Source organism: Vulpes vulpes, chromosome 9 (assembly GCF_048418805.1).
Source record: "Vulpes vulpes isolate BD-2025 chromosome 9, VulVul3, whole genome shotgun sequence".
NCBI lineage: Eukaryota > Metazoa > Chordata > Mammalia > Carnivora > Canidae > Vulpes > Vulpes vulpes.
This window is the reverse complement of record NC_132788.1, coordinates 59,194,762-59,212,080: the sequence shown is the minus strand read 5'-3', so window position 1 is coordinate 59,212,080 and position 17,319 is coordinate 59,194,762. Positions and strand designations below refer to the sequence as shown.

At 43.3% G+C, this 17,319-nt stretch overlaps 1 protein-coding gene across 3 annotated transcripts in view; it reads left to right on the top strand.

Annotated features, from left to right (window-relative positions):
- The first annotated feature begins 443 nt into the window (after nucleotides 1–443).
- The window catches only part of MKRN2 (makorin ring finger protein 2), a 31,529-nt gene continuing 14,653 nt past the window's right edge, over nucleotides 444–17,319 (top strand). Inside the window, exons 1-2 of one of the 3 annotated variants that reach the window (XM_072720269.1) lie at nucleotides 444–680; nucleotides 17,023–17,151. In XM_072720269.1, coding sequence (XP_072576370.1) covers nucleotides 17,030–17,151 — 122 coding nt within the window. In that variant the 5' untranslated portion in view covers nucleotides 444–680; nucleotides 17,023–17,029. Of the gene's footprint in view, nucleotides 681–1,020; nucleotides 1,435–8,894; nucleotides 8,956–17,022; nucleotides 17,152–17,319 lie in introns of those variants that run through there. The other 2 variants (XM_026016909.2, XM_072720268.1) reach the window with 2 other exon arrangements.

Genomic DNA, 17,319 nt, shown 5'->3' with positions numbered 1-17,319 from the left:
GAGTCTTCTCCCTCTCCTCTGCCTCTTCTCTGGCTTGTTTGCTCACATGGTTTCTCTCACTCACTCTTTCTCAAATAAATAAATAAATAAAAAGACAAAAGACTGCATATTGAATGATACCATTTATATATCAAGATCAAGATCAATTGAAACTAGTGGTGTTGACAAAGGTGAAAACAAGCAGTTACCTTTGGGAGGTATTGACTGAGAAAGCACATAAGTGAGCCCTCTGCGGTATAGACAATGTTCTTCATTTTGATCTGATGAATTTATGAGTGTATACACATGTGAAAAAATCCAGGCATACGTGTGTTTTGCGCATTTTATACTGTTCTATCTCAACGTTTAAAAATTTTTAAAGGAATTTTTTTTTAAAGCAATGGGAAACCATTGAAAGGGTTAAAGGAGCTCAGTGACACGATCCTATTTAATGTTTCAAAAATACGTTTTGGGGGCGCCTGGGTGGCTCAGTCGTTGCGCATCTGCCTTCAGCTCAGGTCCTGATCCTGGGGTCCTGGGATCGAGGCCTGCATCAGGCTTCTTGCAGGGAGCCTGCTTCTCCCTCTGCCTGTGTTTCTGCTTCTCTGTGTGTGTGTGTCTCTCATGATTAATTTATTTTAAAAATACGTCTTGAGCAAAAACCTATTGGAAGAGGGCGGGAGCAGAAGCAGGAAGACCAGGTAAGAGGCTGTGTGACCTCCTGGGTCTAGGCTAGAAGGAATGGCTGCTTGTGGTGGAACCATGAGGTGGGGGACGCGGAGATGGCGCACCGGAGGGAGGGGTGGAGCCGACTTAAAGGATGTAGAGGAGCAGAGGGAAGGTCCCACGTAGCTTTTTGGGTATCCACCATAGGAAATGGAAGACGAACAGCAGAAGAATGCCGGGGGCGGGGGGGGGGGGGGGTAAAATGAACTAAAACTTGGAGTGGGAGATCTTGGAAAAGATCAAACTGCGAGCGAGCCACGGAACCCTTAAGTGGGAGGCGAGGTCTGCGGGAGCAGCGGGGGCGAGCCTGAGAAAGGGGCTCAAGGCTGCAAGTTTGGATTCGCAGGAGGTCTGGGAGAGGCGGGAACTCGGCCTCGAGAGGAGTGAGGCGTCTGTGAGGACCCGACCGGGGCCGGCGCGTAGGGACCCCCACAGGGATAAAGACTGGCAGGCGCCGCCCGGGGCCTCGGAAATGCCTGACCCCCAGCGCGGGGCTGCGGGGCCGGCCGGGCCTCAGCCCCCCAGGCGGAACCAATTATGACGGCGACGAGGTTTCCCGCCGGCGCTACCCGGTGCCACACGGGAGGGGCGGCGCGCGCCGGCGTGACGCGGCCGCGCGGGATGGGCAGGGCCGACGCCGAGGCGGCGACGGCGGCGAGCGCTGGACGAGGCTGGGACGCGGGGCCCCTCACGCCGGACCACCATGAGCACCAAGCAGGTCACTTGCAGGTCAGTGCGCGGCGCCGGGGGCGGCCGGGCCCCTTGGCTTCCCCTCGCCCGCTCGCCTCAGCCCCCCGCTCCGCGCCGGGCCTTGGGCGGCCTTGGGCGGCCAGCGCACCCCGCCTCCCCGCCTCCCCGCCAGGGAAACTGAGGCTGGAGCGGATTCTCGCCAAGTTGCCCAGCGGGTCGCGGCGCGCTGCGGCGGGACCCGGGCGCCGGCCTGCGGGGGGCGGCGTGTTGGGGCGGAGATCCGCGGGCGGCGCGGGCGCGGGGGCCTGGGGGCCGGCAGGGCGTGCGCGGCGCTGGGGCCCGCGGCGGGGGCGGGCGCGGGGGCGGGGGCGGGGCTCCGGGGCTTGGAGTTCAGCGGGAAGGGGAGATGGGGGCCGGGGAAGGGGAAGCTCAGTGGCCGTTTGCAGACGGGGACGCCGCGCAGGGGTGGGTCGTCGACCGATGATCAAGGGCCCCGAAGGAGCTGGGGCCCGAGGTGGGCTTGTTCCCCGGGAGGTTTTGGAACTCCGGTGCCGCCTGCCCCTGCGGGGAGTCGGCAAGCGAGGATTCGGTGCGGGAGGTGATCATGGCGGGTGGCGTTCGTGGCGAGCCTGTTTCCAGGTGCTCGGTACGCGTTGTCGCCGCACTTGGCGGCACGGCTGCTGGGCAGATAGGATGCCCACTTTACAGTGCAGGACGTCCAGACGGAGAGAAATTAAGTGATACTCTTAGCGAGACAGCCATTGACGTGGAGAAATACCGCGACGACGGATGCAGGCGGTAGAAAACCCAGAGCCGGAGGCCGCACCGTGACTGCTGCGAGGCAGAAAGAGCCTGGTTGTGTAACACCCTCGTCCCTCGCGAACCTGTGGCTCCTCCCTGCTGGGTTCCTAGTCTTACGGAACTGATGATACTTGGAGAGTACACGTTTTATTTTAATAATTAATCGGTTTCGGTAAAACCTGTGTGGGAAACATTGCCCCCCCCCCCCCCCCAAAAAAAACCCAGTCGTTTGGTTTGATTATGTAATAAACAGTTTAAGTATCATCTATGTGGTTACTTCTCTTGATTAGCATGAATAATTGAGAAGGGACTATGTAGAAAGTTCTCTGTTAGTATTAGCATATATTAACTGTTACGTTTATCCAAAGCCCCGTGGCCTATATGAAGCAATTGTCAGGAATTTGCACTTAGTGTCTATAGAAAGTAATTTCACTAGGTTGTTTTTTTTTAATACTTTATTTAGCGGGGGTTGAAAAATAAAAATTATTTATTCATGAGAGACACACACAGAGGCAGAGACACATAGGCAGAGGGAGAAGCAGGCTCCATGCAGGGAGCCTGACATGGGACTCGATCCCGGGTCTCCAGGATCACACCCTGAGCTGACGGCAGCGCTCAACCGCTGAGCCACCCAGGGATCCCCGTCACTAGGTTATTTTTGTGCTAGAAGATCTTTTGTGAAGACCTACGTGTGATCTTTGTGTGTGTGTGTGATCATTTTTATTTGTATGAAGCAAGTGTTCTGAGTAATTGTATAGTAAATTCTGGTTATTCCTCTTAAAATGTGTCCACAAAAGAAGAGCACACATTTTGGTGATGATTTATAAGTGAATCTCAACTCTTGTGTGCTATCTAGTTTTACAGACAATAAATCTTATGTTCAGAAGGACTTGAGACTTAACCCCTAACTTCATATCTAAATGCAGAAACAAAAACTTAAATCAGGATTATTTTGGCTTTCTCTTTCTGCACTGGGAGATGGCATAACCTGAAAACTTTTAATTCAGTGGTTCCCAAAAAGGGGGACTCCTGCAGGATGTTGTTGCACATAAAGTCAAGATTGGGTTGGAATGTTGGAAAGGGATCATTACTTCTGTTTAAGTACTGTTGTTTGGTGGGACCTGTACAATGTACTGGGTGCTCCATTTCACATGTAACCCAGTAATCCTCACTGTTCCACAGATTGTGAAACTGAGGCTCAGTACTGAAGTGATTGCTCCAGGTCATTCAGCTTCTAAGTGGCCAACGTGTGGCATCAGTGTCTATACTTTGACTGGATGGCCTCCAAATAAATTTGGGAGTTGCCAAAGTTTCTTCACTGCAGGAATTTTTAAAGCTCTTCACATGTGCATATGAAAGGAAAATGTGTGCAAAACCATAGAAACTAAAAGAAGTTTACTTGCAAAAGGGTGTGAAGGAGTCAAATTTCACAAGGATTGCCTCACTAAATAAAAAACAGAACACTTTTTTTTTTTTTTTTTTTTAAGATTTATTTATTTGAGAGGGAGTACCCATGTGCACAAGCCGGGGCAAGGGCTGATGGAGAGAATCTGGAGCAGACTCCTTGCTGAGCTCCGACATGGCGCTGGATCCCTGGATGCCGAGATCACAACCTGAGCTGAAGAACACTTTTTTTTTTTTTTTTTTTTTTTTTAAGATTTTACTTACTTATTCATGAGAGGCAGAGAGAGAGGCAGAGACATAGGCAGAGAGAGAAGCAGGCTCCATGCAGGGAGCCTGATATGGAACTCGATCCCCGGATTCCAGGATCCCGCCCTAGGCCGGAGGCAGGTGCTCAACGCTGAGCCACCCAGGCGTCCCCACAGAACACATTTAAATGAAAAAACAGCAATGTTACCTAGAATATCAAGTTTACATTAGTATTTCATGGTGGAAAAGCTTCTCACTCTATGATCTTTTTCACTAAAGTCTTATCTCCAGACATTGATAACTCAAAGGAAATGTTCAAGATGCAGTTTATTTTGGGGACTGGATTTTATTTTATTTTATTTTATTTTTTTTAATATTTTTTTTAAATTTTTATTTATTTATGATAGTCACAGAGATAGAGGCAGAGACACAGGCAGAGGGAGAAGCAGGCTCCATGCACCGGGAGCCCAACGTGGGATTCGATCCCGGGTCTCCAGGATCGCGCCCTGGGCCAAAGGCAGGCGCCAAACCGCTGCGCCACCCAGGGATCCCTGGGGACTGGATTTTAATAGGGTGCTCAGATGTTTCTGATTTATCTGAGGGTGCAGTGTTTTTTGCTTTGTTTTCCTGGCTGCGGGATGTGATGTACATACTTATTCTGAATAGCAGCACAAAATGTTTTGCTTCTATTCTGATACACAGATGTCTCTCCAATAGTTAGATATGAAACGCTAGGTTTCACAAGTTTAATGACAAAGACATTTCATATGTTTATTGCGTGGAATGGCAAGAGTGGCTGCTTACACAGTTGTGCTGTCAGTCTGTTCTCTCGATTTCTCAGCATGTCATTCTAACCCAAATCTCAAGTTGGCGATTATTTTTTGCTGGTTCTTCTTGCTGACTACTTCCCCGAGTCTTCCAGTCTGTTTTCAAAGCCCTGATGCAGGCCTTTACGATAGCTTAGTAACACTTTCTTTTCTTCCTCTTGTGCTAGAGGTCCTTTTGTCTTATCATCACTAGGTGAAGATGTAGGATTTGTTTCCTTAGGAGCATCAAGCTTAGAGCTTTTAATTCTTTGGAAGTCACAAGACATAAAGGACCCTATCAGCTAGTAAGTGGTAGAAGAGCTTGAGTTCTGGAGTTGGGCAGTTCTGGATTCTGATCCTGGTACCACCTGTGCCACAACTTCCTCATCTGTAAAATGAACAAGGTAATACCTAACGAGCAGGGTTGGTTAACCGATTAGACAGTAACAACAGATGAGCATATTTTTGGTGTAGTAGGCTAAGCACTTGCATGCATTGTCTCAGCCAAACTTTAGAGTAGTCTGTGACAGCAGTCTATGAAGTACAATTATTATATTATGGATGGGAAAATTGAAAATTTAAATAACTTGCTCGAGGTCACATAGCAAGTTCTCTGGTTTCAGAGTGTTAACCACTACACTGTACCTCAGCCTTACCTCTCATATTTATTTCAGGTCTACCACTGGGCCCAGCATTAACCCTTTTTCCCCCTCAGTAGATCTGCATACAGTACAGCCATAGAATTTAAGTCTGAAAATATGTAAAGAAAAGTGACACTGAGAATGCAAATTACCCATATAGTAAGATACAATTTACAGAAGCGTTTTTGCTAGAGTTAAGCACTGTTGAAAGGTGTGTAAGAAACTAGATTGATTTTGTTTGACTCAGCCCTCAGCTGCAGTTTGAGCTGCTAGTGGTTCTGTGGCTTAAAGTGAACCCAGTGTCCTTTGCAACATATAATAGCCACACTGTCTGAAACGGCTCTTTGGGGTCACCCAGGATAACACACCCTTTTGGAATGTCCCCCAGAAATCTTCCTACTCTGCAATACACTTCCCCTCATACTACCTGCCCCCCACTCCCCACCCCAATTCATGTCTCTGTCTTCTTTCTAGAAAGATATAAGGGATGGCTTGACCATCAGGAAGATTGAGCTGTTAAGAAGTTCATTACAGGGTACAATATGAAATAGGCCTGGATTAAGCTTAATATAACATAGATGGGGAGTGATAGCTCTAAGCAGTTGACAAGCTGCCCCAAAGGACAAGCAGGATATGTTCAAGCTAGTTTTGTGTTTGTCACTGGGGATTGGAAATGATGACATATGCTACAAAAATAGGACTGGGCTGGCTTCATCTCTTACATAACGCTTGTTTCATGCTCCCCTTTCTTGAAGGCACTGATGGTGGTCTAGAGGTTATTTTTGAAGCTGTTTAAATCTCAGCTTAAACACTTACATGAAGTCACCAGTTTATAGGTGACAAAACTAACTAGAAGCTCTGGTTGATGGTTATATATTTGTTTTCTTAATGAGAAAGATAGTAGAGTTTGAAAGGTAGGTTGTCTGAATAGGACTTCTGGGAGGCCGTAGAATTATAAAGGCACCCTTGTAGGATCACCGCTAAGAATCTGTCCTCTTTCATGCCTGGTTAACAAATAGTATTTGGTAAAGAACCTCTAGTTGTCTCCTACCTCCATTCACCTCCCCCCCCCCCCTTTTTAAGGAACTCTTCTTGTTTAGTTTCCCTAAAATAAACTATAATGAAGTATTTATTAGATCTTACTTTTGTGGAGCTGTTCATATAGCCACTTTGAGCCTGTTCTCTTCCAGTATTTATAAGTTTACTAATCCTGATCCCTCTTTGTCATTCAGAGTTGGCTCTTGGTGCTGAAGTTTTTTTTAACTTCTATAGCTTCACAAATCGCCATATTTAAGGACTACTGAAATAATGCAGTTTTATAGCATTTCTCAAAAGAATTGTTAAGCTCTTTAAAGTGTAATGTACTTTTGTGTCCAAGTTCCACAAGACCACCCCTCCATCCAGAGATTGGCTAGAAAGACTCCACAGGACTCAGCACATGTAATTGTACTGAACGCTTAGATTTACTACAGTGATACCGCAAGAAGTCAGGGCTAGATCATATGGGAAAAAGGCACAGGTAGCAAGCATCTGGAGGAACCTGTGCGCAGACATCCTGCCTTCACTCCTTCCCATAAAAGGTCACCCAGCATACTCTTTCCCCCAACAACAAAAATGCAGCAACATGTGCAGAGATTCAGTGCCTAGGCTGGTCACTCTCTGCCTAGGATCTACCAAAATTCCAGATTCCCAGAAGGAAAGCAGATGTTCAGCATAAACCACATTGTAGAGTTTAAGCACAGTGAGCCATTCTTATCACTTAGGGAAATTTTCTAACCATGTAGCAGACATTTTACCAGTCAAGTTCCAGATACTAGGCAGAGGCCAGTTTGTAAATAGGCTTTTCTAAGGATAGCAGGCTCAGACCTGCTGGTTAACTCTTTGCACTAAAGTCGGTACTGTGAATAAAAAATCCTTTTGATATAGGCCTTATTTTTTTAAGTTCCTTTCTAATAAAAAAAATACTCTTTTGTATAATTTGTCAGGTTCTATGCCCTGTTTTTTGTTTTGTTTTGTTTTGTTTTGTTTTTTGTTTTTTGTTTTCCCAAGTTCACCTGCAGCTGCCTTAAAACAAGTTACTGTATAGCCTCTGATCTCGTGGAAGATCCCTGACGGAGTGTTGCTGAGAAAAACCTAGCTGATCACCTAGGAAGAACGCCATGGGATGGCTCCTTTGTATAGTCACTAAGTTGCAGGGTCCTGTTCTCATCTTTGTAGGTTCAGAAATTTGATTCTCTTTTTTTTTTTTTTTTAAATTTTTTTTTTTTTAATTTTTTTATTTATTTATGATAGTCACAGAGAGAGAGAGAGAGGCAGAGACACAGGCGGAGGGAGAAGCAGGCTCCATGCACCGGGAGCCCGACGTGGGATTCGATCCCGGGTCTCCAGGATCGCGCCCTGGGCCAAAGGCAGGCGCCAAACCGCTGCGCCACCCAGGGATCCCTTTTTTTTTTTTTTTTTTAATTTTTTTTTTTTAATTTTTTTATTTATTTATGATAGTCACAGAGAGAGAGAGAGAGGCAGAGACACAGGCGGAGGGAGAAGCAGGCTCCATGCACCGGGAGCCCGACGTGGGTTGATTCTCTTAATGTACTTAGAGGTGGCTCTGCTAGCTTAACTCAAGAGAAACCTAAAAACTAGATACCCTTTTCTCATTTTCCTTAGAGAAAAGAGACTGTTAGGTGGACCTTGTCAATACTTTCTCTACTTTTGGGCAGATGAACAGGTGAGGAAAATTGGAATTATGTTTAATGAGTAAGGAGGGTTTGAAGGTCTTCAAATCTTGTGGCCTCCAGCTGAGGCAGCCTCCAGGGCCATCACAGAAGCTGATGTGCAGCATGAATTGTCATTTGTGTTCTCTGGCATCCTTCCTCTGGAAAGGGCAGTCTGGGCCTCTTGAGCCTTCCTGACTTACCTTAGAGACCATTGCCTGCCTTCTGTTGCCAAGCCTATTTCCAATTCCAGGCAGAGCCATGTAATTGGTTAGGTTTAGGCTTTCTATGTTCAGTTGCATTTAGTTATGTTCCAGATACGCCTTTCTGAAGTTGTTCCCAGGTTTCTTCATTAGAGACCAGATGTTCCCAACTGTGTGTTTAAGAGCACTAGCCCTCTTGGGTCAAAGGCCTCCAACTGGGAAGCACCATAGTGTGTGGCTGCCACTAGTCAGTTTTCTGCATTGAAGAAGGGAACGTGCACAGTAGCCTGGAGGGTGAGAAGTCTGGTCCATGAAGGAAGGCGGCTTATAACAAACAGTTCAGTGCAGTGAAAGATGGGGTACGGTGTTTTGACAGGAGCCACAGTAAGGGCAAAGGCAGAGTGACAGGGAAGTCAGCTGTGGTGGGAGAAGCTCAGAACTATCTGGGAAGACCAGAGTTGGGGTCCCTTCCCTAGCAGTTTGACCTTCTGTATGTAAGTCATCTCTCCTCTTTGAGCCTCAGCCTGGGACGTCTTGAGAGTTCATTCTGCCCTTTAGTTTATTTCTGTATATGTTTGAAATTTTCCATAAAAGGCTTTTTAAAATAAGTTAAAACATGGGTTCACAGATAAAGCTCCTTTACAAAGCAACCTCATAACAGTCTCCTCCCCTTCATTTTCAGCCCTCTCCAAATCTGTCTTCCACCCTGCAACTCAAGTGGCTTTTTCTGAAAAAAGCCTGGGGAAGGGTATGTGTAATAACCATGTAGGCATGCTTCAGAAATAGTGCATGTTCAGTTCCAGGCCACTGCAATATAGCAAATTTTGCAATAAAGTGAATCAAATGAACTTTTTTGGTTTCCCAGTGCATATAAAAGTTATGTTTATATTGTAGTCTGTTAAGTGTGCAATAGCATTATATCTAAAACCATGCACATAACTTAATTTGAAAATACTTTCTTGCTAAATTCTAACCATCATCTGAGCTTTCAGCAAGTTGTAATCTTTTTGCTAGTGGACAGTGTTGCCTCAATGCTGATGGCTACTGACTGATCGCTATAGTAGTTGCTGAAGGCTGGTGTGGCTGCAGCAGTTTCTTAAAAGAAGACAACGAGGTCTGCCACACTGACCTCTTTTTCATAAACAATTTTTCTGTAGCATGTGATGCTGTTTGATAGCATTTCACCTGCAGTAGAACTTCTGTAAAAATTGGAGTCCATCCTCTCAAACTCTGCTACTTTATCAACTAACTTTGTCATATTGTAAATCTTTTTTTGTCATTTCAGCAGTTTTTAAGCATCTTCACCAAGGAGATGTCACAAAACCACTTTCTTTGCTCATCCATAAGAAGCAACTCCTCATCCATTTTAGTTTTATCATGAGGTCACAGCAGTTCAGTCACGTCTTCATGGTCTACCTCTGACTATAGGTCTTTTGATCTTGTCACGTCTGCAGTTGTTCCCTCCAGGGAAATCCTGAGCCCCTTGAAGTTCTCCATGAGAGTCAAAATCAGCTTCTTCCGGATTCCTTTAATGTTGATACTTTGACTTCTTCTCATAAATCACAAATGTTGTTAATGGAATCTAGAATGGGGCATCATTACTGGAAGATTCTCAATGGACTCTGCTCAGATTCATCAGAGGAGTCACTGTCTATGGCAGATGGCCGTACAGATTTACATAATGTATTTCTTAGACTTGAAAGTTGAAATCACTCCCTGACCCCTGGGCTGCAGAATGGATGTTGTGGTAGCAGGCATGAAAACAACATTAATCTTACACATCTCCCACTAAAATTCTTGGGTGTCCAGGTTCTTTGTCAGTAAGCAATAGTATTTTGAAAGGAATCGTTTTTTTCTGAGCGGTAGGTCTCAACAATAGACTGAAACCATAGACCACATAGTAAACAGATGTGTTGTCATTCGGGCTTTGCTGTTTCATTTATAGAGCACAGGCAGAGGAGATTTAGCATAATTCCTAAGGGCACTGGGACTTTCAAATAGTAAATTGAGCACTGGCTTCAACTCAAAGTCACCAGCCGTATTAGGTTCTAACAAGAGAGTCAGCCTGTCCTTTGAAGCTTTGAAGCTTTGAAGCTAGGCATTGACTTCTCTTCTGTAGCTATGAAAGTCCCAGATGTCGTCTTCTTCCAACAGAAGGCTGGCTGTTTCATCTGCATTGGAAGTAGTGTAGCCACCTTCATTTAATGATCTCAGCTAGATCTGGATGATTTGCTGCAGTTTCTATATCAGCATTTGGTACTTCGCTTTGCACTTTTATGTTATGAAGATGGCTTCTTCCTTAACCCTCATGAACCATGTCTACTAGCTTCAGACTTATTTTCTGCAGCTTGCTCACCTGTCTCAGTCTTTACAGAATTAAAGAGAGTTTGGACCTTGCTCTCCATTAGGCTTTGGCGTTAAGTGCTGGTGGGTGGTGTTGTCTTCTCTCCAGACCACTAAAACCTTCTCCAAATTAGCATTTAGGTTGTCACACTTTTCTTTTCTTTTTTCTTTTCTTTTCTTTTCTTTTCTTTTCTTTTCTTTTCTTTTCTTTTCTTTTCTTTTCAGATTTTATTTATTTATTTATTTATTCATTCATTCATTCATTCATTCATTCATGAGAGACACACACACACGTACACACAGAGGCAGAGACACAGGCAGAGGGAGAAGCAGGCTCCATGCAGGGAACCTGATGTGGGACTCCATCCCAGGTCTCCAGGATCACGCCCTGGGCTGAAGGCGGCGCTAAATTGCTGAGCCACCCAGGCTGCCCAGGTTGTCACACTTTCTTATCATTTGTATTTTCACTGAAGTAGCACTTTTAATTTCCTTCAAGAACTTTTCCTTTGCATCCACCACTTGGCTAACTGTTTGGTGCAAGAGGCTTAGCTTTTGGTCTCAGTTTTTGACATACCTTCCTCACTAATATGAATCGTACATACCTGGCTTTTAATGTAAAGTGAGAGACGTGTGACTCTTTGTTTCACTCAAACAGTTAGAGGCCACTGTAGGATTATTGGCCTGATTTCAATATTGTGTGTCAGGGAATGGGGAGCCACCCAAGGAGAGGGAGAGAGTGGTGTAGCAGTCAGAACACATACATTTATTGATTAAATTCTCCATCTTATATGGACATGGTTCATGGTACCCCAAAACAATTACAATAGTAACATCAAAGATCATGGATTACAGATCACCATAACAAATATAATAATAATGAAAAAGCTTAAAGTATTGCAAGAATTACCAAAATGTGACACAGAGACATGTGTGTAAATGTGATGGAAAATGGCGCCATGCTCAAAACAGTGTTGCAACAAACCTTCAATTTATAAAATGCAGTATCTGTAAAGCACAATAAATAAAGCTTGTGGACAGTTTTCTGTACGACAGGGTGCTTAGAACCTTTCCTCTTCTACTGTCTGTTGTAAATCTCTGAGAAGATTAGACTGTGCCATTTCCTAAGTTGACTTGACTCCAGGCCCTTTTGTTATCTCTCATTTTCAGATGCACTCATCAGTATTTCCCCTGACACCAGGGTAACTTGAAGCACAATTAAATGATATTCCAGCCTTGTCTTTCGACAGGCCTGTTTGCATCCCCTCACAGCCTCCCTTCTGTGCATTTTTCTTGCTATCTTCTCTTTCCTCTCTCCCATTGGTACCCCCACTACTTTGCAGACTGTGCTTCAGCCTGACATCCTCTGGGATGTTGCCCTGTCTCAGTTCATGGTATGTGTTTCCTCAGCAATCTGCATGCTTTGTGATAAGGCACAGATCACTTTTGTAACTGTCAGCTTAATTGTCATTGTGCTTTACTGCACCTTAATAACAGCCGAACTTTTGGGGGTACCTATTGTGAGATAGGTACTGAACTATGCATTTTTATTTACCTTTTTACCCATACCCTCACCAGTATGTATATATTTTTTTAAACTAAAATAACCATTTATTATAAAAGCAGTGTACGTTCATGGTGGAAATGTTAGAAATGTACACATCAGCGGGACGCCTGAGTAGCTCAGTTGGTTAAGCATCTGCCTATGGCTCAAGTCATGATCCCAGGGTTTTGAGATCCAATCCCCACATTGGGCTCCCTGCTCAGCAGGGAGTCTGCTTCTCCTTCCGTCCCCACTTATGCTCTGTCAAATAAATAAATAAATGAGTAAATTTTAAAAAATAACTTCTTTAAAAAATACAGCCCTGCAAAAATAAAATTACTATATACCTTACTCATAAGGATTGCCTCTCATAATGTGCAATTATATATTTGTAGATTTTTAAAACTCATGTATGTATGTGTATTTTTAAAAATTGATTTTTCCAAAATGAGAATGTACTGTGTGTTATTTTCAAAATTTTTAATTGTGGTAAAATATACATAACATGAGTTTATCATCTTAACCATTTTTAAGTGTACAATTCAGGAGTATTAAATATATTCACACTGTTGTGGAACCATCACCACCATCCGTCTCCAGAACTTTTTCATCTTTTCAAGCTGAAACTCTGTCCCCATTAAACACTAACTCCCCACTCCCCATCCCTCCTCATCCCAGCCCCTGGCAGCCACCATGCTGCTTCTGTCTCTGGGAATCTAACTATTATAGGAACCTCATGTAAATGGGATCATACAGTATATGTCCTTTGGTGTCTGACTTATTTTACTTAGCACAGTGTCCTCAAAGTTCATCATGCTGTAGAATGTGTCAGTTTCCTTCCTTTATAAAGCAGAATAATAATTCATTGTATGTATGTGCTACATTTTATTTCTTCATTAATCCATCGATAGACACTTGGATTGTTCCTACCTTCTGGCTACTGGAATAATGCTGCTAGGAATATGGGTATACAAATACTTGAGTCCTTGCTTTTGGGGTTTTTTTGTATCCGAAAGTGGAATTGCTGGGTCATATGATAATTCTATTTTTAAATCTTTGAGGAACCACTATACTGTTTTCCATAGTGACTGCACCATTTTACTGTAAATGCTGTTTTATAATCTCCTTCTTCCAGTTAATCTTCAACTTCCCATGTCATTTTACCTAATACCCAGTTCACCCTGATTTGTTCCAAAAATGCCTTTTATATCTGGTTTGTTCAAACCAAGATATAATCCTAGACTAAGGGACACCTGGATAGTTCAGTGGTTGGTTGCATCTGCCTTCGGCTCAGGGTGTGATCCTGGAGTCCTGGGATGGAGTCCCACCTCGGGCTCCCTGCATGGAGCCTGCTTCTCCCTCTGCCTTTGTCTCTGCCTCTCTCTCTCTCTCTCTTTTTCTCTCTCACTGTGTCTCTCATGAATAAATAAATAAAATCTTAAAAAAAAATCATAATCCTAGACTAAATATTGCATCTGGTTATTATATACCTTATGTAATTTCTACTAACCTAGCACAGCTCCCTCCTTTTTATTTTTTTTTTTATTTTTTTTTAAGATTTATTCATTAAAGAGAGAGCTCACACTAGCAAGAGGAGGGCAGAGAGAGAGAGAGAGAGAGAAAGACTCCCTGATGAGCTCGGAGCCAGCGGGGCTTGATCTCACAACCCTGAGATCATGACCTGAGCTGAAATCAAGTTGGACACTTAACGACTGAGCCACCCAGGCACCCCTAAATTTTTCTCAACAGCTTTATGAAAGTAGAATTTACATGCTACAAAATTTGCTCATTTTAAGCATACAAGTCAAAGATTTTTAGTCAAGTTAAAGTTGTACAACACCATAATTAAATTTAAGAACATTTTCATCACCCCCAAAATGACCTCTTGTGCTTGTTCGCAGTCATTCATTCCTCATTACCCCTTCTCCCAACCTAGGGAACCATTTATCTACTTTTTGTTCCTACGGATTTGTCCCCCCACCCCCACCCTTGCCTTTTTAGTGTAAGCTCTATACCCAACTTGGGGCTTGAACCCATGACCCCAAGATCAAGAGTCGTGTGCTCTACTGACTGAGCCAGCCAGGTGCCGCTGCCCCCTTTTTTGATCCTATATTTAAATGGAATCACTCAAAATGTGGTATTTTGTGTCTGGGTCATTTCGCTTAATGTGTTTGAGGTTTGTCCGTGTTACAGCACGCATCAGTACTTCATTCCTTTCTATTGCCAAATAATACCCCATTTTATGGATATATTATGTTTTACTTACCAGTTCACCAGTTGAAGGAATTGTGTAACTTGTCACTTTCTGGCCATTATGAATGATACTTATATGAACATCCATTTACAAGTATTTGTATAAATGTATGTTTTTATTTTTCTTGAGTAAATAGGAGTGAAATTGTTGAGTCATAATGGTAAATTTAAGTCTAAAAAAACACCAATCTTTTTTTCAGACTCCTGTTCCCCTTGCCTACCTTCCATGAGACTTGTTAAAGAAACCCCTGGTCCATGTACCACCTCTTCTTTTTATATTTATCCGATTGCTTTCTCCTTATGGCTTTGAGCTTGTTCCCAATCACCTGTATTTCCTATAAAGTAGGAGTTAGATCTGGAGTTTTGTTGGATTCGAATTCAATGTTTTTGGCTAGAATGTATCACAGGCTATGTTGTATACTTAATTCATATTGGGTCACATTAGCAGACACATAATATTTGAACTTCCTTTTTTTTTTTTTTTTTTTTCCCATGTAGGTACTGTGTCCATCTTTTGTATTTGAAAAGACTATTCTTTTCCCCCATTGAATTACCCAGACAGGCTTATCAAAAGTCAGCTTCATGTGTGTGTCACTATTTACACGCTCTTTAAAGAGCTTCCCTCCGACTCCTTGAACTCTATTCTCTGTCTCTTCAGCCCAGCAAGACTGCTGTGCTCTGCTCAGGACTCACCTCCTTGCACTGAGATCCAGGGTACGCCTCCCAGAAGAAAGCCAGGCTTTCCCTTGTTTCCCTTCTCTCAAAGGCCAGTCTCGTGTTGCCTCTGGAGCCTATCTCAGAGCAGTTGTTTCATATATTTTGTTCTGTTAGCTAGCTTTTTTACATTGGAGGGCAGGTTCTATGCTCCTTCACAGCTAGAAGCAAAAATCTGTTCTTTTTTTTTCCCTCTCCTCTTCAGTTTGAATAGTTTCTATTGCTGTGTCTTCAGGTCTTCTGAGATTTTCTTTCATCCTGTCTAATTTATAGTAAGTGTGTCTAGTGAAATCTTCATTTCAGATATTGTACTTTTCATTTCTGAAAGTTCCATTTGGTTTATATTTTCTAATTCTCTTCATACTCAGCATAATTGAACATATTTATAGTAGCTGTTTTTAAAGTCCTATCTACTGATTCCATCATCTGTCATTCCTATAATTGACTAATTTTTCTCCTGGTCATGGGTCACATTTGTCTGCTTTTGGCATAGCTGCTTATTTTTTTACTGGATGCCAGTGTGAATGTTTTTGAGCATTTGTATTTTATTGTCTTCCTTCAAAGATGTTAAAGTATGTTTTGGCTGACAGTTATTCGCTATCAGCTCTGTCCTTTTGAAACTTGCTTTTAAGCTTTGTTAGGGCGGGTCTAAAATCCTCGTTCAGTCTCTTTACCCCTAGTACCAAGGCATGTGCCTTTGAGATCGCTCTACTGTTTGCTCTGAGTTTTCAGCCAGGTCTCTGTACTCTCGCTGGACAGAATTATAAAACCTCCCAGTTATTTCATGAGAACCTGTACTAGACATTTCAGTGGAACATTCTTATATATGTATCTTTTGTGCTGCATTTTCTAATTTGATCCTTGCTACAACCCAGTAAAGTAGATAGTGTTATTTTCATTTTATAGATGAAGGTAGTGAGGTTTGTTTTGTGACTTGCTCATAGGTGGCAGGCCTGGATCTTGGGCCCAGGTCTCTGATCCATTTACAGCCATACCCTTTAAACTCCATGAGAACAGAGAGAACAGTTTTTCAGAGTATTCTCTCAGTTTTGAGTCTCACATTTACATATGTAACATCTCAAATCAAGAGGGTATATCTTGGGATCCCTGGGTGGCGCAGCGGTTTGGCGCCTGCCTTTGGCCCAGGGCGCGATCCTGGAGACCCGGGATCGAATCCCACATCAGGCTCCCGGTGCATGGAGCCTGCTTCTCCCTCCGCCTGTGTCTCTGCCTCTCTCTCTCTCTGTGACTATCATAAATAAATAAAAAATTAAAAAAAAAAAAAAAGAGGGTATATCTTAAAACAAATTTATGGCATCATTTTTCTTCCAGAAAACAGTCATTGAATTAGTTGTGGTGCATCAAAAATCACTATTATGTTTTATTTTTTTTTTATTTTTTATTTTTAAAAAATACTTCTTTTCCTTTTTTAAATTTTTTTTTTTATTATTATTTATTTATGATAGGCACACAGTGAGAGAGAGAGGCAGAGACACAGGCAGAGGGAGAAGCAGGCTCCATGCACCGGGAGCCCGACGTGGGATTCGATCTCGGGTCTCCAGGATCGCGCCCTGGGCCAAAGGCAGGCGCTAAACTGCTGCACCACCCAGGGATCCCTTATGTTTTATTTTTATTTTTTAAAGATTTTATTTATTTATTCATGAGAGACACAGAGGGAGAGAGGCAGAGACACAGGCAGAAGGAGAAGCAGGCTCCATGCAGGGAGCCCGACGTGGGACTCGATCCCGGGTCCCCAGGATCAGGTTCTGGGCCAAAGGCAGCACTAAACCACTGAGCCACCCATCACTGTTTTAGAATCAAGGAAATATGTTTATCTCCAGGGCCTAATAGAGCCTTGATACATAATACATATATAATAAGCATTTGTATGCTAGATTCAAGAATATGGTAATTTTTTAAAGCAAAATGTCTCTAAAAGTTTTATGCCTCCGCTTGCCTCTCCAGGTATTTTATGCATGGTGTCTGTCGGGAAGGAAACCAGTGCCTGTTTTCACATGACTTGGCAAACAGCAAGCCATCCACCATCTGCAAATACTATCAGAAGGGCTACTGCGCCTATGGGACTCGATGCAGGCAAGAGCTACAGCTGCTTCCAACTGTCCTATCAAGTTAAATATTATCAGAAACTCAGATCCTTCATTTGGAGCATGGGTGTCGATGAGGGGAATTTTTTTTTTTTTAAGATTTTTTTTTTTTTAGAGAGTGTAGAGGGGTAAGGGGCAGAGGGGGAGGAAGAGATTC